The 25,901-nt window shown below is 47.8% G+C and overlaps 1 protein-coding gene across 1 annotated transcript; it reads right to left on the bottom strand.

Moving 5' to 3' along the window:
* Positions 1–550: 550 nt before the first annotated feature.
* Positions 551–25,801, bottom strand: ZNF862 (zinc finger protein 862). The gene is made up of 8 exons (XM_069462052.1): positions 25,737–25,801; positions 19,575–19,686; positions 18,084–18,188; positions 15,832–16,529; positions 14,205–14,382; positions 7,752–7,856; positions 5,260–7,374; positions 551–3,677 (listed from the first exon to the last, which is right to left on the bottom strand). Exons 1-8 carry the CDS (start codon positions 25,758–25,760, stop codon positions 3,502–3,504), a joined length of 3,513 nt encoding a protein of 1,170 aa, XP_069318153.1. The 5' UTR covers positions 25,761–25,801; the 3' UTR covers positions 551–3,501.
* Between the last annotated feature and the right edge of the window lie 100 nt (positions 25,802–25,901).

The raw sequence follows: 25,901 nt of genomic DNA, 5'->3' as shown, positions 1-25,901 counted from the left end.
AGGCCAGGAGTTTGAGAACAGCCTGGGCAACATAGAGAGACCCGTCTCTACAGAAAATTTAAAAAATTAGCTGAGCATGGTGGCATGCATCTATAGTCCTAGCTATTCAGGAAGCTGACACAGGAGGACTGCTTGAGCCCAGGAGTTCAAGGTTGTAGCAAGCTATGATCACACCACTGCACTCCAGCCTGGGTGACAGAGCAAGACCCTGTCTCAAAACAACAACAACAACAAAATAAGGCAGCCAAGTAGTTAATTACAACTCTCACCAAGGGATTTTACCTTCTCCTAACTCTGACTGGCAAAACAAATTTAGCTCATTTTCAAGGGCCACAGAGGAAAGAAACCAAAAGACAAAAACAAAGGGGAAACATGCATACTTCCTCTGCCCATCCCTGTTCTTGGCCTTGTCTCCCCTTGAAAAAGGGAAGATCTAGTTAGCTTTGATCAGCTCTAATCTCCTGGGTCTCGCTTAGGGACGTACAGGACAGACACATTTGTTGAAATAAACTCAGCTTTATTCAGATAGCAAAAGGTTAGGAATCAAACATGGTTTTTTAAACCTCGTTTGCACATCTTTGAAACCAGAGGAGGAAGGACGTCCCTGGGCCAGTCACCCTTAGTGTTCTTGGCTAAGCAGACACCTATATGAGGGAACCGGCCCCCACCACACTGTGCTGGCAAGTACTTAGCACCCTAGGAACTCCCCCTTTGCAGGAGAAAGAAGCAAAGGTCTAGAGCGTGGTCACACTCTCTAAGGTACCTGGCCAGGACAGGCGGCTGAGACCCTGCACTCCCACCCAGAGTCTCTATGGCTATTGGAATCAAACTATCAGTTATATGCTGGTTACTTGGAATGTCAGACCCAGTGGGCATCAGTCATCGGGGAAAGGGCAGGAGTGATGCCAGGACGTGCACATGGCGATGCCAGCAAGACTACAGGCAGGGGTATGATGGCCGGGACTCTGGCCAGGGGAGGGTGCTTGCCCCTTCTACTTCCAGTGCCCTGTGGCTTGTCTTCTCGTGGGGAAAAACCAAGAAACCTCCCCAGCAAAGGTCTAAAGCACAGCCAGCCTCTATCTAAAGAAAGCACAGGCCAGCCTGGGCAGCAGGGCTCTGGTAAAGGGGCTCACCATGTTTCCACCCTGGGGTCAGTTGTCTTCCTTCTTTGCCTTTAGCTGACAAAGGGGAACTGGAGCAGGCCCATGCCCCTTGAGAAACTGGGTAGTGCAAATACCTATAATAAACAGCATTTTCAGGTACCCTGCTCCAAGGGGACCCACTTTTCCACAACCCGAGGAAGGCAGGGGACGGGTCCTCTGAGCATGCTGACGTGGAACCGGGAGGGCACGTCCCCGGCTCCTACCTCAGCTCCAGAACTGCTCCCACAGGGAGCAACCAGGTGGCCCACAGCACTGGCCTCCTGCTCCGAGGGTTCTCAAAGGACAAAGAGGCCACACCAAGGGAAGGGTGCTTGCTGGAACACAGCCTCAATTTGGAATCCCTCTGGGAGGAGGAGGCTATACCCCCACTTTAAAAGGCCTTTCTCTATCCCATTCTACCCATCCACACCCATGACACCTGACCTGGGGCGAATTCCCGAGTGCCCACAGAGGCCATGACCGGGAGGGGGCCTGTGCCCATTGCGGCCACGCAGACAGTAACACCCCCCAGAGCTCCAGCTCCACAGGATGTGGTGCCCTTCCGACCCCCAGACCCCTCCAGCTGGGAGACATTTCGACAGGTGAAAGGCAGGAAGTGAGAAAGGAATGCCCGACTAGAGCTGAGAAAAACAGGAGGGCAATGGCGCTAAGGCTAAGTAGCAAGGGGGATGGGAAGGGGATGTCGGGAACCAGGGCATCTTCGACAATGGGGACGTCCTTGGATGCCAGCATCCCAGGGGCTTCCAGCACCTTCTGGGAATGGGAAGCAGAAGACTGCTGCTTAAGGGGCCTGATGGCATGGGCTTGCAGCGCAGGGCAGGGACCCGCCTGGAGACCAGCAGCCAGGTAGGTCGGCATGGCTCCTTGCTGCTTATTTAAAATGCGTGCGAGGCAGGGGCAGAGAAGCCCTTCCCTCTCATATAACTATTTCCCACCCATGGTTTAGGGTGGAGGAACCCAGACAAAATCATCAGCATCCCAGGAAGCAGGTTCCTGAGCGACCCCTGGAAGGAAAAGTGCTTCACTTTAGGCTGACTGGGAAGAGGGGGCGACTGCGAACGTAGCAGTACCAGACACCCTTCCGTGCCGAGGGCACTGGTTGTTAGGCTGGAGTGTGCCCGCGGCTCCTGGGGAGCTTGTTAGAAACCCCCAGCGCCGGGATCTGATTCAGCGCGTCTGGGTGGAGCCCTAGCGACTCCAATGCAGAGGCCCCGGCGCCACTTGGAGAGGAGTGGACTAGACTGTCACACAGATGGTACATCTGGAGAGCGCCTCTTACCACAATAAGGGCTTTGGAGGCAAATTCATACCTGTCCACTAAGGACGAGGACAGGGGCTGAGGGCAGCTAAGTCCACACTGTGCAGGCCGGAGTCTTTCTTTCAAGGAGCTCGAGGCTCTCATTCACTAATCCTATGGCAGACGAGGAGTCAGCAGGCACTTGGATTCTCTGCTGCCACTCCATGGAGAGGGAAACTGAGGCACAGAAAAGAGGAAGGGATTAATCACAGTCAACCAACTGCCTGCAGCAGAACTGGGGCTGCAACCCAAGCCTCCCAACTCCAACGTGGGCCCGTCCGCTCCTGAGGAACACGGGTTCGAGTGCTGCGGGTCAGACCGTGCTCCAGCGTGGGAAGCACCTGGCTCCACACGGAGGGTACCGGCTGCCCCGTCCAGGAGCTGTGGGAACTGAAGCTCTCCCGAGTGCTCTCTGCAAAGGGTTTGTGTTTGTTTTGTCCTAAAGGAAGCCCTGGGAGGAGGTAGAGGAATTCTCTGATGCAAGTTCCCCACCTGAGCTGCAGGAGCCAGGGTGAGAGGCCTCAGAACAGTGACTCCTAGGAGCTCTTGCAGCCAGGCCCGCTGTCCCTAGAACGGGGTTGTCCTCCACCTCTAACAAAGTGGCCTTTCCCCCTTGCCACTAAGGCTGTGGGAAGACTCCCCGGAATGTTCCCCGGGGCTGTCCAGAGGGCGGGCTGCTGCTGTGAGCCCCTACCTCAATAGTCTCTCCCACTTCAGAAAAGTCCTCTTGCCACCAGAACAGGGGGCGAAATCTTTCATGATGGGATTATTTCCTGGAGCACCTTAAAAATGAACTTGAGATAAGAACGGTTGAGCACATTTACGTGCTGTGAGGCACTGCTGTGCTTGGAGGGGCCTTGGGAAACGGGCTGTGCCCCTCCCTTGCCTCTCTGGGATGTGACCTTTGACTACCTTGTCACTGCCCACTTTCTGGTGCTTACAGAGCGTCCCCACAAAAGGAAGACTCTAGGGCAGCCCAGCATCTGCAGACAGCTGTCCCCACGACCACAGGGGCATCTCCAAGGCACGGATCCCTCTCCCTCAGGACATGCCGGGGGCCCCCTGGCTGGTGCTGGGGTACAGGAGTCTCCTGGAAGGCTCTGTGACGCAGTCCTTCCGAACCTCCACCGCCTCCCTGGAGGGCAGCATGGGCGGCTCCTGGTTCCCGGACCCCTCTACATAGAGGGCGCCCAGCTCCTCCTTTCTGAGCCCCGCACCTGTGAGGGAAGAACGAGAATGGCAATTAGACCGACCACACGATGGCCCCTTCCATGATGGCTCTTTCCACGTCCAGCTTCACCCCAAGGGCTGCTCTGTGAAGACAACGTGGCAGAACCGACTGAAGATGGGGCTGGGATTGCTCTTCAAGCCCCCACGTGTTCCTGCTCTGCTGTTCTTTCACCCTAGGACAGCAGATCTCAACCGGGGAGACTTTGCCCCCCAGGGCCATATGTCTGCTCTGGAGGTAATGTCTGGAGATGTTTTTGATTGTCACAAAGGGGGAGGGGCTATTGGTATCCAGCAGGTATCTAAAGGGTAGAGGCCATAGATGCTGCTAAAGTTCCTACGATGCCCAGGAGGACCCCGACCAAGAAACCACCCAGCTGAGAGCCCCTGCCTGGGAAGGGGGGGGGCGTTATCATATAAAGTGTTTGTAGAAGTCCCACTGTCCCTATGCAAAGAACACCCTGCACAAGGGTGTAGCTGCCATCATCTTCTTCTCCCCACAGGGCTGGACACCGGGAACAACGCGCTTAACAAGGGCGCAGGTGATAGAGTCACCGCACCCTCCCTCGTGGCCCTGCCTGTCTCCGTTCCTCACCGCACCAGCCCGGCTGTGGCTGCAGGGCCACACTGCTTCCTACGGAGCCTCTGTCAGCCCGAGACCCAGCCCCACTGCTGACGACTGCAGGACTGGAGGGAAGAGATGGGCGTGGAAGCAGCAGGAAGGAGACCAGCCAGAAGAAGATGCCAAAAGAGAGAAACCACTGCTCTGCCCATCAAGTGAACAAGAACGGCCTGGAAAACCCCAGGCCTCGTGTGTGTTCTTTGGTTTTCAGTGACTACTTAGAGAGAAAACTTGTTTCTGGCTTTCGGCAACTTGCCCTCCCTTCTGATATAACTTCTCCTCAAGTGAGTCCCTGACCCCACCCGGCCGGGCTGTTTCTGCTCTGCCCTGCTCTGCGACTCTTGCCTGAACGCCCTGCCCTCTCCTGCGCGGCGACCTCCTCCACAGCCATGCTGACCTGCACTGACCTTTCTCTCGAAAATCCCTGCATGGCCCAGAGTCCCCACCGCCCCACTTAGAATGTGATGACGCTGCCGCAGCCTGGCCTGCCTTCTGGTTATTGCCAGTGGTGGTCCTAACCTTTAACTAGTGCTGTTTGCTCTACCTGCCAGACACTGTTCCAGCGCTTTACGTATATTAAGTCACTGACAGATGAAAACCCAAAGCACAAAGAGACTGACTTGCCCAAGGCCACACAGCGAGTTAGGGGCAGAGCCAGCATTGAACCTGGGCAGACAAGCTCCAGAAGTCTGCACTCTTTGTACTATGCCCTGTTGCCTGGAGCGTGTGTCTTTTCTCTCTAGCTGGGTCACAGGCTCCTGGAGGGCAGGTACCAAGGTCGCACTGGCCGAGCAAACAGCTGGGCACACTATAGGACCTCCACGAACAGTGCAGACCAAGCCTATCTTGCTGGCTGACTTGATGAGGTCTCCGGCTCAGCACGGGACCAGGAAGATAAGATTGTCTTGCTTTGTTTTCACACATCTAGGAACTCTGCCATGTGTACTTACTCTCATGGGAGAGGGCTGGCACCTGGGCACAGGCGTAGACGTGGCTGAAACGTCGACCTGAGGAGGTCAGGTACCAGTGCTGGATGGCGGGCTGGGGGTCGTACTCTGTGACTGCCACGCCATTCACAGCTGTCATCATGAGCATGTTGAGCACCTCATTGGAGAGCTTGGTCCTCTCGTCGGTCCTGATACGGTTCATGGCCTTAAACCCCCGCTCACAGCAGGAGGTGGAGACGGGCACACAGACCACCACCGCCATGAGCTTGCTCAACAGGGGGAAGCGGTAGTGCTGGGCCAGGGCATTTTTACACAGCATGGAGAACGGGAGGTTCTGGGAGATGGCTTTCAGGCCCAGCCACTCCTCCAGCAGAGCTTCCTCACTGTAGCCTGCAGGGAGAGAGAGCTCAAAATACCTGGCAAGGGCGAGAATATCATCGTTCCCAAAAGCGGCAAGTTCAGTCCCACTTGGCCAGGTCATGGTGTCAAACACCTCCATGTTCTTGAGTTGTGGGGGACGGTCGGCGTCAAACCTCTGCTGGAGGTACTCCATCCCGGTCAGGACTGTTCTCTCCCTGTCTGCCTGGAACCGCTGTTCTGCCAGCTCCAGTCTGTCCAAGAAGATGCCATGGAGCCGCCCATCCTTGAAGCTGGCGTTGAACTCTTCCTCTTTGGGCCCTGCCTGGTGATGGAGGGTCTTCAGTGCTACGTAGGCCCGGCCCAGTGTGGCATTGACCTCTGTAATCAGCACGATCTCCTTCTGGCACACCTCAGACAGAGGCCTGTAGATGCTCAGGAAGTCCAAAAGGAAGTGGCAGAACTTGATGAAGTGGAAGGCCTTCATCAGCTTCAGCATGCCCTTGGCCCTGTGCCCAACCTGGCCCCCGGCCTCTACCACACTCTGGAGGTGCCGAGTGAGGGCCGGCCAGCTCACGAGGAGTGCGTTTAGCGTGCGCCTCTTACTGGCCACCCACCTGACAGCGTTCAAGTCCTTCAGGTGGGTGATTTCCTGCTCCAGTGGAGCTGCACCTTCGTGCAGCTCGTTCAGCCTCTTGTTTGAGGACTGATAGAACTTGAAGACGGTGCGGATGTGCCGGTCACATTTCCTCACCAGATCGATGTTCCCACATGCATCCACCACGGCCAGGGGCAGCCGGTGGGCCACACAGTGGACCGGCAGCAGCTGGGGGATAACCTCCTGGAACTTGTCCACAAGGCCGCCTCTGCAGCTCAGCGCGGCTGAGCCATCTGTTCCCAGGCCCACCACCCAGCCAGGCTTCCGGAAAGGGATGTCCAGCTCATCCAGGGCAGAAACAATGGTCTCAAAGTACCCATCCGCTGTCTCGCTGTAGAGCGGGGCCAGGGTGATGTATGACTCCTTCACCTCCATCTGCTTAAAGTAGCGGATATAAATCCCCACGCAGGCCTGGTCAGAGGCGTCAGTGGAGCTGTCCAACAGGATGCTCACACAGGGGGAGTTCCGGACATCGTCGAGGATCTGCTTCTTCAGAGTCTCGGAGATGTACTTGATGAACTGAGTGCAGGCGGTGCGGTTTCGGTACTTGCCTAAAATCACGGTCCCGGTGCTTTGGAGGAGCTGCAGGATTTTCTCAAAGTCATTCAGGGGCCTTGAGTGGTACGCGATGGAGTAGGCAGCATTGAAAAAATGTTCCATGTTTGCCATGAGGTCGCTGGAGATCTCTGGGACGAGGGCAGTCTGGGGGTTGTCTTCTTTGATTTCAACAGTGTTGACACAGAGCCTGTGTGCTTTGCTGACTTCATGATATTTCAAAGTCTCCACTTTAAAAGGCCCAGTGTAACCTCTGACTAAACGAGATGATTTGTCATGGAGATTAGGTCTTTCTTTGCAGGCTGAGCAGAAGAGCTTGGTCTCTTTTGGGTCAATTACTAACCATGGGAACTGCCCAAACCATGACCTCTGAATCGAACGGGGTCTGTAAGTCCTCTTGATTTTCCTAGGCCTGTCCACTTCTACTTCACAGATGCTGGAGCCACAGTAGGAGGTACACGTCTCCACAGAAGGAGCTGGAAGCAGTGCAGAGACTATAGCCGGGGCCTGTGTGTCTGCCTCTCCGACAGCCACCGTCTTCTTTTTCCCTTTGGAGAAAATGAAACTGTGCTTGGTTCTGCTGCCCAGAACTCTGCAGTCTTCTATCAGCTAAGATACCCCCAAATTCATTAAGTACCCTTATGTAAAGCAAAGATGACTAGGACCCACCTTTCTACAGATCATTAGTGGCTCCTATTTAAATCCCTCCCCATTATCAGTGAAAGTCAGGCTGGCTCCCCAGCAGTTGCTGCTAATTCTTATGGGTTTCTTCTCCCGCTCTCTGTCCACACTGCTACCCTGGGATCGTGTGACACCAGATGCACAACAGGTATGGGATGAGCACAGCTGAACTAATGTTGTATGACTTGCCATAGCTACCTGGGGCCCTGCACGTGCTCCCAGAACTCAGTAGGCCTAGACTCACCTGGAGGATGACCTTTCCCCCACTTTGGCCCGTTGGGGTCCTTGATCCAGGGTGCAGCTCTCCGTTCCAGTTTGGAGATCAAGTCTGGTTTGGCAGCCACAGGCCCTGTTGTGGGGATGAGGAGTCTTGCTGATATCACTGCCATACACCATCAAGTCAAGTAGCCCACCTCAAGCTAGACCTGGCCCCTGAAATACACAGGGATGGCTCTGGGTTCTGTCCTTGATAAAGGCTAGTCAGCCAGGGCAGGCTGAGAGCACACCTGAGCACAGTGCCAAAGAGGAGGCCAGGTGAGGGTGTGCCCCTCAGCAAGGACGGATAGCTTCCTCAGCCCTGGGGCCAGCCATGGGGGCCACGAGGTTGCAAGATGCATCCAGGGGTAGGGAAGGGTGGAAACAGGAAGAAACACAGGGGATAAAGCACAAGGAGAGAGAAGGCAGGGATGAAAAAGCCACATGGGAAGCGGAATGTGCCACCCACGGCTGGCCCCCCCAAACCCCCACAGCAGGCAGCCAACCACGTGGGTTACATGACGGGGCACTTGCAATGCCTCTTGAAAATATCTACCACCTGCAATGGAACCTGAACTCTGACAAAAAAGAGACTTGTGTCTTTGGATATTGTCCAGGCATGTGCAAAGAAATTGCTTCCTTTATTTAAGATACAACCCATTACTATCTACTTACATGCTTTGTATGTGTCTATGTGAATGTGTGTGTAAACTGGCTTTGGAAGGACACGCAAGCAAACTGTCGGTGCTTCTGGGAAGGAACTGAAGGACAAAGTCAAAGGGAGATCATTTTTCACTATTCATCTTTTGGATCCCTTGAACATATTGACTATATACATACGTATATGTATGTATCTGTATACTTATTACTAATAAAAATATAAATAAGTAAATTGTTCAAGTGTGGTAGACTGAACATACATCCTTCTTAAAACATCTCTAAAATGAGAGCAAAGGAAGGATAATAATGAAGAAGAAAAGGAGGTAAACGAGAAGAACTAACAGAGCTGAACACCGAATGCCTGCTGGGGGAACATGGAGAAGCAAGTTGGTTTGTACCACGGAATCCCAGAAAGATTCAGAAACTGGCAGTAGCAGCTGTGGGAGTTGGTGGTAGGTGAGGAATAGGGGGGAGCAGGGGACTCAGAGTCTGCACAAAGACCTGCTCGAGCCCAGCTCCTCTTGCCTATTCCAGGAAACCAGGAAGCACCACCACCTCACCCGGGAGGAGAACAGAGACTTGGTCTACAAAAACACTTACCAGGAAGGCTCCAGAGCCCACATGCTGGGTATAGTGGAAGATGAAGGAGAGTGTGGTACCTACGGACTGAGGGGCGCACCACTCAGTTCCAAGGATGCTGACTGGGCTATTACACCCTCCAAGCAGGAGACGGGAGAGTATTCTTTGGAGAAATGGAGTTGTCCCTCCCTCTCCCCTCCAAGACCTGTGGATACTGACTTTTTCAGGCTCCTCAGCGAGACACCCAGATTTGCTGCTGATCAACCAAAAACGAAACTGATGACTTAATGTGTCCCAGACATGCACAGAGCTTCCAATTGTTTTTTTTTAAAGGCTTTAATGTTACAGAGGAATGAATCTAGAGAGAATTATTTAAGAAAAGCCTCTGACATGAAAAAGGGAGACCAAAACAACTGGGAAAGAGGATTATAGGAACTAGAATATTGCAGGGAGCAAAACAAAACTTCAAAACAGTGAGAATTAATATTACCAGAGAGAAAAATCACGACAGCCACCCAAGAAAGAAGCAATAAGAGTGCTAAGAAACTAAAAAAAAAAAAAATAGAATGAAAAATAAATAAACAGCATTGTTGGAAAATAAAATCGAGGAAATCTCTAAGAAAGTAGTACAAGATACTACTTGTATAGAAGACAGAAGCAGAAAATAGGAGAAAAAGAAAGAAGCAAATAAACACACAGAAAACTATGGGCTCAATCCAGGAAGTCCAATATCTAACTAATAGGAATTTATGGAAGAAAGAAAAGAGAAAATAGATAGGAAGAGACCACAGAAGAAATAATACAAGAACATTTCCCTAAACTGAAAAATACGAGTTTCCACATGGAAGGGAAGCACCAGATACCCAGAACAAAGGATAAAAAAAAAAAAACACCCATATCAAGGCATATCATTAAAAATTTTAGAACACTGGAATTGATTTTAAAAGCTTTTGGAGTGGCCGGCCTGGGCAAGGGTGAGACCCCCATCTCTACAAAAAATAGAAAAATTAGCTGGGTGTGGTGGCATGCACCTGTGGTCCCAGCTACTCAGGAGGCTGAGGCGGGAGGATCGCTTGAGCCCAGGAGTTTGAGGTTGCTGTGAGCTATGATGATGCCACTGCACTCTAGCTGGGGCAATAGAGTGAAACCATGTCTCAAAAAAAAAAAACAAAAAAAAAAAAACTTTTTGGAGTGGAAAAAATAAGTCGAGTTCAAAGATTCAGGCATAAAAAGGCATTAAACTTCTCAATGGCACCAGAAAACCTAAAAAAGCAATGCTTTCAAAATGCTGAGGAAAATTATTTCCAACCTAGAATTCTATGCCCAACTAAGTTATCAATCACGAGGGTATATGTTCAGATACACAGAGTCTAAAAAAAGATGTCCACCCCTGCACGCTCTCTTAGGAAACTATTAAAAAATGTGCTCCAACAAAATGAAGATATAAACCATAAAAGAAGAAGAGACAGACCCAGGAAATGGGAGCGAGACTAAAGCCACAGGTGTGCAGCCAGCCTAAGGAGCGACCGGTTACACAGAGCAGGGGATGGGAAGGCCCACCGAGGGATGTCTCCAGGAAAAGAATGAAACTGAGCGATCACAGGATGTTTGACCATGTGTAAAAGACTCCTTAGAGGACTTTATAATTCCTCTGGAGAGTCTGCGAAGAACTGGTGAGAGTAAAGAAAATTAGCAAAAGAAAAAATTCCAATTCCAGGGAAAAAAAGTCCTACAATGAAGGAACTATCATCATAACATACTTGCTTAGCAGCAAATAATTTCCATTGATTTAACCAGAAAAGTGTGATATACCTGTTCTGAGAGGATGGAGGGAAGAGAAATGGCCCAGATGACGTAGGAGGGCCGTATCTCCATCTTCCACAGTAGGAATCAATAGATAGTATCTAAAATCAATAAATCAGGAATACTAATAAACATATGCAACAGGATTATTAAAGTGTGATTCCATCTGCCTGTTTTAGCACAAAAAAGTTGGAGCCAACCATCCCACATTCCAAAGCTAGACCACCAAAGCGTGACTTGGAACGAGGACGGCTGAAAAACCACTGCCATGAGCTCAGCCCTCACCCACCGAGAGGAAGTCGAGAGCTGAAATGGAAGAGGTCAGGAAGTTGGGTATTGGGGATGTTTCTGGAAAGAGCTGCCAAGTGTATTGTGAGCTCCTCTCGGTGACCAGGAGGAGTAGGAAGCTCTTTCCCTAACCTGACCTGTCCCTGGAGCTGTATCCAGGCCTGGAAAAGACTAAACGCGGCAGACGCTGACTGATAGCACCTGAGAAGGCCAAGTTGGGAATGGCCTACGTTCCCAGGGTTTGTCAGAGCAAAGATCGGTGTTTTCCCTGGTCCAGACAGGGCCATGCAGGGAAAGAGAAGAGGCCTGGAGTCATCTTAGAGGGACTGTGCCCAAGACGGCCGTCTGTTGGTGTGATGTTCCCATGACGGAGCCTATATGGGACAGACTGCCAGAGAAGACATTTACCCATGTCAAGGCGACTACGAGTGAGAGGTCCCAGGGGCTGAGGGGTCTGCAGAACCCACAAACACACTTGAAGAATCAGCGTTAAACTATCACAGTTCCAAGTAGCTGGTATCAGATTACAAGCCAGGCAAAACCCCTCTTGCAGCTCTCTACCCGCCCACCCACCATGCCGCCCCCACCGACGATGTATCAGAAAGGCTGACGATGAGAGGTGGCCGGTCACCACGTTGGGCTGCATGGCAAAGGGACGTCAGCCAGTGGACCTGACCTATTCACAGGAGCCCTTTAAAAACGGGGAGTGTTGTCAGGCTGGCAGGGACTGCGTGCGAGGTGAGAGCTTCCAAGCACAAGATGGTTCCACACACTGTGGCAGCCTGAGGGTGGAGGAGGCCCCGGGGAAGGACCTGGGAGCAGCTTCTGGGGCCCCGCGCTCCCTGGTTGACAGGCAGCCGGACACGGGGACCTCAGCCCTACAACCACAAGGAACTGGATTCTGCCAACAACAGCAAGCACCACTGATTGTTTCTAGACATAAGAATAAAAAAAAACTACCACAAGAAAAACACAGAGGATTCCTATAACACCCAGTACAAGGTGATCACAGTGTTTCAAGACAAAACACAAAAAAACATCGAGAAATACACGGGAGATTTTTAAAAAGGACTTTTCTTTACCATAAAAATTAAGACTGAGGTTTTCTTTTTCAAAAATTGAGTTCACTCCAAGGAGAAGTTCTATTTGTAAAAAATAATTAAAAGATAATGCAAAATATTAAGTTTTCAACTCTTGAAGCATTTGTCAAGGCGGAGGAGGGTGGGAGATAAAATAAAAAATCAGCCAAAGCAAAAATAATAACTGGAGACTCTCCACTGTGTTTCAACACTATTTTATATCCCAATTCTTGGCTTGATGCCTTCTAAAAGGTCACTTTTAAGCATACAGACCATTTACGCTAGGTCATGGTTACAGTCTGCAGGCGCTTTAAAATGCTTTTATATCTCAAACATGAAAAATTGTTTAAATTGGGGGATAGTTAAAGGATAATAGCTGGGGGATAAAAGATCACATACACACAATTCATTTTCTAGACTCCTGTAGCCATTTTAATCACACAGATGACTAAAGAGGCCACGCCCACCCCCTATAAAGCCTTCCTGATTCCTGCCTCTGACCAGCAAGCAAAATTAGTCCCCCTCCTCTGATTATATTTTTTATGCATTCAAGTAAGACTTAACCAAGACTGAACGGTACCTAGTTAGCTAAGACTTCCCTACTTCCTAACTTATTTAAATTAAAAAGAAAATGACACAATGCTTAGATTATGCTCTGTCAAAACACAGAACCTGAAGGAACAAGTGCACTGCGGGAGAAGCGTGCTGTCAACGCTGACTGCCGCTACTCTCAGCTGTCTGCGGGCTCCAGAGCGCGTGTGTCGCTACTGCTGGTTACTTGAAAGGAAAAACCAACATTTTCTAAGTAGGTGTGCATTTTTTACAAATGAATTGCCCCCCATTCTCGTTGCTTTTCAGCACAGTAGGGACAGTGATGCTCTTCGAAGGGACATTCTGGACCTAGGGCATGATTACAAAACCTCCGGCACTACAAAATAATTATTTAAGTCATTTCTGAATGTTTGGGGAGGTTTTTAAAAATTATGCACAATGATAAAAACACCTATCCAGGTCAAGAATGTTTGGAAAATAATCCAGATCTTAGCTGCACCCAAAAGGGCAGTGTAAACAAGGGAATATGACATCAATTAAATCATAAATATTCTTACTTCTTGTTTTGCAGAAGTCATGACACAGGTTGCTCCTGGAACTCCTAAGTTATGTATAGCAGCCTGTTCTGCAAGGTTTCTGTTACAATGTATGTTAGTGAAGAAATAAATAGAAGCTTTATAAGATGAAAAGTTGTCTTTTCAGCTTAATGCTACTAATATATAAGAACCTTGGTATCTGCCAGGAGGAGGCAAAGGCAAGAAAAAGAAATAGATGCAGGAGATGAGAACACTATCTGAAAAAGCAGTAACCACTACTAACTTCACAGTCCTCCTAAGTCCAAACCCAGTGACCCCGGCGTTGAAGGCTGCCACCCCTCGCAGGCACCTGGGCAGGACGAAGGACCCTTAGCCCTGAGCTGCACAGACAGAAGGGCGGAGCCACCTGTGAGCCCTTTAGCCTCCACAGCTGTGTTCACACTGTCCCCTCCCTCTGCCACGTCTTCGTGCCCTTCCTCTTCTGGTTTCAAACTCAGTTGAAGCATTTCCTACTCTAGAAAGCCTTCCTGCTCCCTCCGGCCAATACCCTCCTCTTCGGTACCCCCAGGTAGCTCTTCCAGAAGCTCTTTTATGGGAGATTGTATTACTTCATAGTTTCTTATTACAATGTCTGCCTCTCCCACAAATCTGCTGGCCCCTAGAAAGCAGAGACCTCGGCTCATTCATGTTTATCTGGTACAGAGTAGGTACTCAATAAATATTTGGTGGAGGATGGACGGATGTATGGACAAGTGGATGGATGAAGAGGTGATAAAATACAGGAACCCAAAGCAGGGAGAGTTCTGAGGGACAGAAGATACTACCCCTCCCTGCCTATGTACAGGGAGAAGGCAGAAGCGGGAAGATGACCACTAGCCACAGCTGCCCTGGTGGGTTTCCCAAGTCAAATGATAATGGCGAATAAAAGTCTCCAGGAGTCTTTACCCAGGGATGCCAAGAGCTCATAATTCATGCGCATCACGTCTCTGTATAGCTCCTTCTGCCGCTTGTCTAGCATGCCCCACTCCTCCCGGGTGAAATACACCGCCACATCCTCAAACACCGCCGGGAGCTCCTCCAACACCACAGGGACCTCCTTCAACAGCCCCTCTTCAGAAAGGTCCTGCAACAGAGAGCAGCAGTCACTCGGCACGCCTCAGTCTGATGCCTGCGTGACACCTCCGGGGGCCTTCTTAAGACCTATTCCTCCTGGGAAGCTCACCAAGCAGCCCAGGTGCACTCTGAGGAATTAGTTTATCCAATGAACATCACAGAATCAAATTCATGAGGCCCAGAATTAGCAGGTAAAAACCAAACAAGCCTAAGTCAGAGCCTAAGATCTCCCAGGAGGAAATAAAAACCTATGGAAAAAACAGGCATCTCAGCAGAGCCTGTGACTGCACCTTGTCTTTAGAGTCCTAAGAGCAGTGCCTTCTGCTCATCCATGACCACAAAGGTGACCGTCTGCCTCTAGGAGTACCTGCTAAGACTTCCCAGTGGGATGGGATGGAAGAAGTGGTCAAAAAGAACTAAAGATGCTCATAGTCAGTTTACACATGCCTCACTGCTAAAGGAATTCCAATTATAAAAGGTTAGACCTGTTTATTAGCTTCTAATACTACAAAATATCAGGAACATGAAGATGAAGAAAAATGAGCTTCATTGTTTTCCTGCATTTTGGAAAAACTTCAGCTTACTAACTTGAGCCAGATTCCTTACACTGTCAGCTATGAGGAACATCTGAGCCATTCCCACTGGACCCCTGGAGCGGGTATTAAGAATGACTTATGGTAAAATCCTACTTGTATGCAATAGGTAAGAAATGGGGAGGGTTCTAGTTACTCACAGATTCCAATTAAAGTTTCCTTAGAGGCCAACTTTGCAAAGAATTCGATAATTACAAAATAAACCTAGGGAGAGCACAAGAGTCACCCAGGTCCGGCAATGCTATGAGCAGTGGAGGGACAGCACCCGCTGGCAGTCAAGGGCTCTGGCAGGGTCTGGCATTTACCAAAACAGCTCTTGGACACTGGACATGTCACCTCCTCAGGTCTCAGTTTTCTCCCAAAAAGATGAGTTTAATAACACTTGCTCTCTCAGCCTCACGGCAACGTGAGAAACATTACATTAAACAACATGTGTGAAAAAAACTTGCAATGTTTAAAAGTCCTACATGATTCCAAAGTTAAAGTTAAAATTTTAAAAATACTGATTTAAGAGTTCTGTCTTTTTGTGGCTTTAGATTATTTCTTAGAGTTCTGTTTATTTTGGATTCTGAATGAAGATTATTGTTCCCTTTATATCAGAAGTTAGAATAATTTGTTGCACCAATTGTTTTGTTATTTGCAAAAAGGAGATGGTAATAAGAGATGTTGTCTGAATTAAATGAGACAATACATGTAAAGCACTTAACACAATGCCTAGTACATTAAAAGCATATTAGCTTAGGAGAACATTATGATAGCAGTGAGTATTGCTATTGTTCTTTTTTTCAGCACCGTTGTGCAATATATGTTATTCTCAGTACATAATCCTTCTCTGTAAGATATAGCAATCATTATAAATGTATTACCTGACTGCAGGATTCAACAGCATCATTACATAAAACATTAATGTTTGAAGAGTTGTTGATGTCATCGATGATTTCTTTTTGTCTCAGATCTGAAACGCAGTCTAGATACAAGGCAGGAATCGTTCCATTCCCCCCAGGGTCCTCTAGTTCAGCTCTTGAGGTTGGCAGGAGCTCAGCCATGCTACCAAAATCTCCCAGAGACCCTGGGGCGTAGAACACGGGATAATCTGCAGTGAAGAGGTGCTCTGGGCTGGCCAGGCCATCTCCAGGTGGATCTCTGACGCTCTGGAAACGGGCTGCCCAAACGGGGTCCCTTGCTGCCAAGGCACTGACACAGAACAGGTGTGCTTTGCTCTTGGCATGGTATTTGAGAGTCTCCACCTTGAATGGTCCTGTATAACCTTCTATTAATCTTGACCGTTTGTCTCTGACAGATGGGTATTCCCGGCAAGCAGAGCAAAACAGAGCCGTCTGTTCCTCGTTCATGATCAACCAAGGAAATTGTGCAAACCACGACTTCTGGATAGACCGGGGCTTTAGGAGTTTCTTGCTTCTTCCTGTCCAGTCTCCCTTGATGTTGCCATTGTCCGTACTGCAGTGGGAAAGACAGGCTTTCTTCTGAGGCGGGAAGTATCGTCTACTCTCCCTGGCAGGAACTGGCACATCCATTTCTTCCAAGTAGCCCATCTGGTTTTTTCCTTTGGAGAAAAGAGACAAATGGAATTTGCTTCAAAATCCTATGGTTAGAGCCACCGCAACTCATGGGGCTGTCAGATACTTCAAACATGAAAGGTGAGAAGTGCACACTCAGACAAAAGTGACACAGCCTCCACTTGGATTCTTGGATTCCAGTCCCTCCAACTCCACAGGCTGTGCCTCACCTAACCCAGAAGAAAGTCAAAGGGATGGGCTTCAAGCAAATCCTCCTCCCGTTATTTTTTTTGTTTTTTTTTTTTTTAAATTTAAAGAACAGATACACCTGGCCAGAAGGAGATTTTTGCAATTTCATCTATGAAATGTAAGATAGTGGCTATTTTCGGGGGCCAAAACTTAGTTATGGATAAGAACATTGACTTAATAGAACACAGGGTTTAAAAAGGTCATTAAAGTCACATAACACAACTCCTTGCTCAGCAGGAATCCCAGTCAGGTAGTAGGCCTGACAGAGAGGCATCTGCATTTTGACAGCTACCTAACTCCTGGGCAGACAGTTTTGGTCCCTAGACAGTTTTCCTTCAGCTGCAATCTTTCTTTGAGCATTTCTACCTATAAAGTACTGGAAGCTGATCCAGCCCTCAAGAGAAACTCAAGTCTAATTCCTCTTATACATCACAACCCTTCAAAGAAGTGAGAATTTTTACGACCTCGTTAAGATTCTTCTTCAAGCTGAACTAGAAGTTTCTTTACTTACTCCTACGATGAAATGCAACTCAGACGACTCTAAGTCCCCTGGAACCATTTCCTATGCACCAACGTCAGTGCAGATGCCCGGTGGCCAAGAACTCAACATTTTGTGAACCAGGCTAATAGACCAACACTGGTCTACTGTGTAGACACAACATTGTAATACCCTAAGAGCACAAAGCTGTTAATAGTCAGTCGGCTTAAAATTAAGAGCCAAGCAAGGAGAAATGAAACAAAACAAATTAGTCTCTATGATACTTCAGAGTCACAAAGCAGTCTAGAGCTCCTCGTGTTCCATCTGAGCAAAATCCCCAGGGAGAGCAAACTTTCGTGATTCAATTCATACGGGATCTTGTTCCCCACTTCCCTCTTCTCCATTAGTTGGGGTGGGGTTAACCCAGTCATCTTAGATAATGACAAGATGCCACCTGCCATGGCTCTAGCTAAGCCAGCCCCTGAACAGGAGAGGCTTATTAAAGTAGGAAAAAAAAGGGAAATCCCTAGAGCTCAGCAGACAGCTGTTCATTCATTCACTGATTACCTACTGTGCAACTGCGGTGTGCCAGGCATTGTTCTGGGCTCTGGGAATACGGTGGTAAATAAGACGACGTCATGTCTTAATAGAATGTATACAAACAAACATAACTCTCAGGTAGAAATAAAATAAAGGGAGACAACAGGTTGGAGAAGGATGTTGGGAGAGGCGTGTATATTTAGATGAGGTGACAACTGGCTGCATTCGTTTTGTGTGTCGGTGGAGAATAGGGAGGACAGAGGATGAGACTGGAGCCCTCGCACCTGCTCCCTCTCCAGCTGAGCACCCACCTCCGCTGCAGGTCCACACTCACCTGGGTGTTGGTCCAGGAGACTCCTCTGGTCCTGGACGTTGCCAAGCCATGGCTCTGGCCCTTGCCCAAACTTATAGAACAGCTCAGGGTTAGCAACAGTTGGTCCTGAGTCAGGAACAGAGAAAAGCACTATGAGGGCCTGGCTCCACGTCCCAACATTAAGGAGACATCTGTTTGTGGCATCCTCTCGGCGCGGTAAGATAACAGGTCAAGGAAGAAAGTAGGAATCTCGATAGTTTAGTGCTATGGTTTAGAAACTTGGATATCCGTGGGACTCCTAAAAGAATGGGGGACTAGGTGAAATGAACAAGGGTACAAGCAAAGCTAAAAAGGCAAGAAAATGACTGGTTAAGAGAGAGGCTCACAAACCCAAATGGTGGGAGGGGCCAGCCCAATAATATAACTAAGGAAAGCAGGCTGGACCTGGGGGGCTGCAACAACCTAGAGGACTTAGTCCTGCCTAAGGGGACAGGCTCTACTCAACTCCAGAGGCTGCCACATCGCCCCATTTGTCAAGAGAAGCCAGAAATTCATATTTCTGTGTGAAAACTCCCAATGGTTAAATATCGGCAACCCATTTAAATATTTTTAAGAAGCCAAACAGAAGTAGTGGAAGCCAAAAAAGCAAAACAAAACAAAACTCTAATCTGTGAGCCAAATCTGGCCCATGAGCTGCTACTTTGCAACTTCTGGTTTAGAAGAAACAGTGGTTTCCAAACCTTTCTTAGCAGGCACAGGAAGATGACTCAAGCCAGCTCCAATTCTTCCACCCACAAAAAGCCGAGACTGTTGCTCCTACCATGCCTTAGGTAGGGATCAAGGTGAAATAAGGAAAGCATGGTAGACAGTTATCAAATTGAAATCAGCAAACAGAACATATGTGTGCACACACATGTTGAAATACAACCACCGTTGTCCTTGGTGCAGAAAGTCTACCCAAAGAAGCAGAGAAAAGAACATTCAGGAAATAGAAAAGATAAAAAATACCTATATTTATGCAAAGTTTTAAACTCTTTTATCTCACTAAATTTCTAAAACGACCCTAACAAGAAGGAAATCAAGGCTTAAAAAGGCCAAGGGCACTCAAGTATCCAGTGGTAGAGCTGGGATTGGGCCAGATTTCCACACTGCAAACCTGAGGTTCTTTCCACCACCACTTCCTACCTCCAGTGTTCTACGGTCCACAAATCTACGGGCCATTTCCCATCTGGCACCCTGGGGTATCCTGAGGCACCCAGGAGACAAACCTCAAGGTCTAACCAGACTTGTGCCAGACTGTCCCACTTCTCTTGACCAATTTAAAAGGAAAAAAGATAGAGTGTTATGTGAATCTGCATGCAATTAAGTTAAATGTGGGATTGAGTAAATAGTGGCACAAGGATGCCTAGAGAAATGACAGGATTCCAGAAAATTCTCCAGTATGTCCTGGCCCGGATAAGGTTGGGCGTGGTCTAGACTGATGGTGGTGGGGACGTGGACAGGAATCCATACCCAGAGGTGCCACCAGCTTGTCAGAACCACAGATCTCCTTCTGCTGCTGACTCAGCAGCATCCATTCCTCCTGGAGCAAGTATACTGTGATGTCATCAAAGGTCACAGGAGCCTGAAAAGGAAAAATGACAGCTAAGTAGGAACTTTTTGCGCAGATTTGTCTTCCACATCAGTGTTCTTGGCTACCTGAGGGCAGCCCTACTCTGGGAATATACCAGATGGGGGGGGTTGTCAGTTTACATCCATGATCCACACCCCGTCTCTTTCTCACCACCTGGGTGCAGGTCGCTGAGATTGAGACTCATTCTTCTAGCAAGTGCCACGCACTAGAACCAGCCCGAGCCTTGAAGAAGGCTAACTCAGGAATGTCACAGCCTCTCCCTGCGTGTTCTTCACATGCCTCCCACACACCTATTACTTCACTGCCGAGGCTCACCAACAATTTCTGGCACATTCTTTTATACAATGTTGAACATGGAAAATCTTCACTCAGGAAGATATGTGGTTTCCAGAAACAGCTGAAAGTAATTTAGAACTGTGTCTATGGATAAAGTCAATGACCAAGACAGGCAAAGCTTTGGGGCTGAGACCTACATCCCACGTGGCTTACGAAGAAGCCCTGTTGGGTACGGGAGTTCAGAAAGTGTTTTGGCGGGTTCTGGATCAAGATGGCAGATTAAACATGTACCATTTAATGTTGCTTATTCCCTGAGTATTTAAAAGAAGACACCCCCCCCACACACAAATAAAATACCTACTACAATCGGGAGCGCAACAAGTAGACAGCAGCAATACAATTGTGGAAACCGAAAAGCAGATGAAAAAGTAGTAACTGAGCAGACCGAGAAAATTGAAACCTCACCCGGCAGTGGGCAAAGCTGAGAAACAACCCAATTTACACCACTAAATCCTCAAAAGGCTCAGGATCTGGCAACAAGGGAAACCTGTGGCTAGGGAGTGAAGGCAGACAGGCTGAAATAGTAAGAATTGGGGGAAAGCTGTTCCCAACAAACACCTCTCCAGGCTCCCCTAGCAGAGGCTCTCAGCTGATAAGCCCTCCCGGTTCCATGTGCTCACAGCTGTCAGCCTCCCAGCTTTCTGGTCTTCCACTGCTAAATGTCAGCACACTAGATCACCAGACGTTTGAGGAAAGGCTCTAACAGGGACTATAGAAAGCAAAATAGATTGTGGCGAGGGGGTGGGGGTGGTGCCAAGGAAATAGAGAAGCATAGAGAAGAAAACTTAAAAAAAAAATACCGTCAGAGAGGTAAGACATTGCAGCCATGAAACAGAGTTACAAAAGAAAAAATCAGAAAATGAAATATAGTCAGAAATAAGTTTATCTTTTTAAATTTTATACCATGAAAACTTATCACCTAGTCAAAGAAATAATAAATAAAATTATCAATAAAACAAATTTCCCACCCCAAAGAAAAATAACATATTTGGAAATGGCTGCATGCCATTTAAAACAGGTGAAATATACTAACACATCTTTTAAGAAAAAAGATAAAAATAAAATAGGTGAAATAACTATTTTAACTTTAATAGGAGGTGCTTCTTAAGAAAACCTATATAGATAATTCTTATCAGTCCATGATCATAAATTTGAAAAATAATTTGAGTATTTTTCTTATGTTCACTGTAGAAAATTTAGACAATAGATCAGTGCTGTTTGAAAAAGCACTGGTTGAAAAAGTATGGGGAAAAAAGAAAATTCAGACAATAGAAATAAACAGGAAAAAATGTTTTAAGATCACCCACATTCCCCTCATTGAAAAAGAATTACTGTTACATTTGGTGTATAACCTTCTAGTCTTTTGTCTATGAATATGTATGAATGTACAGTTTTAAAAACAAAAATGAAATTGTATGGCCAAATGTGTATGTTTTAAAAAAGTATTTGCTCTAGAGTGTCTTCCAAAGCAAAATGTGATTATATTAATATTTCCAAAACCTATTGGAAGAGGGGCTTCACCTAAAGCAGCCAAACAGGAAAGGGGTCTACACAGATAGAGCCTAAGGAGACCCAGTGTGGGGAAGTGGGGAAGTGGGGAAGGGAACCCGAGATTATGCTGAAGGCAGATGCAGGATGATAGTTGTATACCAGGACTAGAGGGCAACCTGTTCAGATTGAGGCAGGTTAAAACGCTGTGACTAAGGACACGTAGGGCTCCCTGTTCACACCCACCCTTCCCCTAGCACGTACAGGTGGGCATAACGAAGGCCAGGGGACCCATCACTTTAGCTCCACGGTGAGGAGTACAGCTGGGACTGAACGTTTGGATAACAAAGTGTCTTCCCAGCAAGACTGATTACACTAACACCTGGTACCTCTCTTAAGCATTATGGCAAGAGCTTTCTGATTCCAGGTGACTGCAACGTAAAGAAAACACAAATCTGCCTGAATAAGAGGAATTCCTTCTCTGTGCATAATGCAAAGAATATCTCCAGATGTTCTATTTTAGCTGTCCCCACTGTTTACAAGGTAAAGCTCTGATTTCTCAGCCTCAAGAAGTCCCCCCAGTCAGAATCTAACCCACCTTCCTGACCTCAGCTCTATGTATCACCCTACCTGGAATCTCTCCTCCTGCCAGATCAGCAGCATTGCAATCAAACAGATCTTGCACCTTTCCTCTCTCTACACATCTGATCTTTACATCTCCTGACTGCCCACTTCCCTCTACCTAGAGTCCACCCACCCATCAAGTGCCCATGTGCATTCCATCTCTTTCAGGAGGGATTTCCTAATCATCACCCAAGCATTTCTCATTCCCTTGAGCAGGGAAGGCTTTCTATCCCGCCAGAGCCTGGCCTTCAGGAAACCTATTCTGATTGGCTTATATTATAACCCCCTCCACCACCACCACCCCTCTCCCCATCAACATACTATATGGAAAGTATTTCAGAAGCACTTCATTCATTTTTTAATTCAACATATATTTATTATTTAAGCGTTTCTTCTAAGTGCTTGGTACATGGTGCTCTAAAGATATAAAGGGAGATTAAAATCAAGACAGTAAAATCTATCTGGAAGTAACCCACAACTGTGATATAAGTGCAGTAATAGGGTTGTGTTCAAACAAAAATGGGAAGGCAGTGATCACTTCCACGGGAAAGGCAGAGAGCACTAGGAAACAGAAATGTTGAGGCAGTAAATACATGCAGAAACAAGTACAGACTCATATTTGAAACATAAACCACCCAGTCTCCTAGGAAGGCACGTGGGGTATCAGCTGCAGTGTTCTTCAAAGCACCCACACCTTGCAGCAAGAGTTCCTGTAGCAATGGCATTTTATGAGCCATTCTTCCCTGGTGTATGTAACCTATTACATGCCAGGGACTGCTGCACTGTTCTAGCTGGGGATATAACAGAGAGTAAAGTCGACAAATATGCAAATAAATAAGTAAATAAATAAATGTGAGAATTCTTATAGTGATAAGGGCTATAAAGAAAATAAAAGAGCATAATGGGACAAAGTGTGATGGGGAAAAGTCTGACCTCTATCCATTATTCTGCTAATGACAGGCAAGATATCCTACACTCAATCTAATGGCCCAAGGTTGCCTTTTAGTTAATAAAGATCACAAAATAGTGCCAAAGGAAGATTCTAGTAATAGGCCAAGCCACTACCTCAAGAGGACCCCTAGTCTCCCAGTTTTGAGCCAAAAAAAAAAAAAAAAACCACAACAACAACAACAAAAAACAAAACACAAAACACCACATGCTCAGAACAGAGCTGTAGAATAGCACAGCTATTTCACCCAGGCCTTCATCACTATCACTTGTTCACAATGCATCTTATACTGCCAGTTGGTTCTGCAATCACTTTAATTTTGGGTAACTTTCTCATTTCCTAGGTTAGAAAACAGATATACTTGAGAAGGATGAGCACCTTTTTGAGACACCCTGCAATCAAGATTACAAACAAACGTGAAATTTCCAGTCCCTAGAGGTTTCAGTGAGTGGTTAGACCTGAAAAGGACATCAAATTTCTCCTCCACCTCCCACAATGTTTGTACAGTCATGCGTCACTTAACAGGAATACCTTCTGAGAAATGCGTCTTGAGGCAATTTCATCACTGTGTGAACATCATAAACTTACACACATTGAGGTGGTATAGCCTATGGCTCCCAGGCTACAAACCTGAACAGCATGTTACTATACTGGATACTGTAGGCCACTGTAACACAATGGTAAGTATTTATGCAACTCGATATAGAAAAGGTAGAGTAAAAATACAGTACCAAAAAATGGTACACTTGTATCGGGCACTTACCACGAATGGAACTTCCGGGATTGGAAGTTGCTCTGCGTGAGTCAGTGCGTGCGAAGGCCTAAGACACTGCTGTAGACTGTACCAACAACATAACACTGCACACGGCGCCTCCCCATTCCTACCCCTTGGCTCCCACTGGCGTCTTTTCCAGTCTCAAAGCCTTAAAACGAGCTGGATTCTTCACGACGCCAATAGTGGTGAGGGGAAATGGGCAGCACAGTAGAGGCTACACTAAATTTATTAAAAAAATAGTTTTCTTTCTTCAATAGTAAATTAACCTTAATGTGCTATAACTTTTTTACTTTATAAACTTTTAATTTTTAAAACTTTTTGACTCTTGTAATAACACTTAGTTTAAAACACAAACACATTGTACAGCTGTACAAAATTTTTTCTTTACATTCTTATTAAGCTTTTTCTATTTAAAAAAAATTGTTTTTAAACTTTGTTTAAAAGTAAGACATAAACACACACATCAGCCTAGGCCTATACATGGTCAGGATCATGAAGACATCACTAGGCAAAAGGAATTTTTCAGCTTCATTATAATCTTATGTGACCACTGTCGTTATAGTAATATATGCAATCCATTGTCAACTGAAGTTATGTGGCGCATGACTGTATCTCTCTTCTCCCATTAAAAGCTAAGAAAGCCTACAACTGAATAGAATATCTTGGAAATCAACCTCAAATCACTAATTCCAATCTCAATTCCAGTATTTTATAACCCTTATTCCCCCTACATTTTGCTCCTCCTCACCCAAATTCACGTTCAATGTAACTAATCTGGGGATATTACCAAAGGGCAAGGGGCCACTTCCTTTACGTTTTTGTATTCCCCATAGTACTTATCATAAGGCTGGCACACAGTTCACCTTTAATCTTTCTTTAGGTTGTGTCGAGCTTTATTGTCTTGGACTGTGTACTCTGTAGGTTGCTGTGTCTGGAAAATGCATCACTCACTGTAGCTTGTGGAGGGAAAGGAGGATGGAAGAGATGCTCGAGCAATAAATAATTTCTTTTGTAATTCAGAGTCTTTCCTAGTCTTCCCTGGAAAAAGTACAGCATCAAAATTACCTCATTATTCTTTCTCTCTTTGGTGTCGGACAACCCTTCCAGGCTTGTCCAAGTTATTGAAGTGAAAGCTGAATGAGAGCTTCTTGAGGAAAGCGGCCCTTTCCTATTTATCCTTGTACACCCTGCATCTCACTCAATGCAAATCAGATTGCAAACGTTTATTAAATTGACTTTTCTTTAAAAGAAGGGACTCAATAAGCACTCAAAAACATTTGTCGAGAGAATTCTCTCTGCTCCAAAGAAGAAACAATCTTCAAGAATTGGCAGCAAAGAACACTCAGAAAGATGTTATTCCCAAGAGGCTGACCCTGCCTCCACGCCAGTGCGCCTACAACCACACTGGTCTTTGCTGGCACTGCCAAGCCCTCACCCCGCCTCTCCATGCCTACTCCCCTTTGGCTCCCGCCAGAGTCCTATCCAGTCTCAAAGCCTTAAAACAAGCTGGCCTCTTCACGACGCCGACGGTGGGGAAGGGAAACGGAAGCACTTTCGCCTCACTCCACTTTGCGAGCTACCCAACCTGGCATCCACAGAGCGGCCCCTGGGCAGAGGCGCCGGCCAGCCCCGGGGAGGGAGGGGAGCCGGGAGGATGCGCGAGACGCGGAGAGGTGCGTTCGCTCCTCCTTGCCGCCCGCCCAGGGGCTGCCGCCGAAGTGCGAAGAAAGAGGGAGCGGGCGGGCGGGTCCTTCCCCGCAACGCGGGCTCCTCTGCGGGGCCTCCGCCCGAACCGCCCCGCCTCGCCAGAGCCCGGATCAGGGATCCACGGGAGGGGAGTGGGCGGCCCCAGGGCCCTTCCAGTCCTACCTTCCCCGACTCCCTGGGCTCCATGGCCCCGCTTTAGTGGCCCGGCTGACCCCGCCACTGCCTCCAGGCCGCCCCCTCCCCCCGCGGCCTGGCCAGAGGTCCAGCCACCGCGGCCGCCTTGGGGACCCAGGCTCCCGAAGGGGGAGGGCGCCCTGGCGGGAAGAG

The sequence above is a fragment of the Eulemur rufifrons genome, chromosome 29 (assembly GCF_041146395.1).
Source record: "Eulemur rufifrons isolate Redbay chromosome 29, OSU_ERuf_1, whole genome shotgun sequence".
NCBI classification, from domain to species: Eukaryota; Metazoa; Chordata; class Mammalia; order Primates; family Lemuridae; genus Eulemur; species Eulemur rufifrons.
The sequence above is the reverse complement of the archived record's forward strand: the minus strand, read 5'-3'. Positions and strand labels throughout refer to the sequence as shown.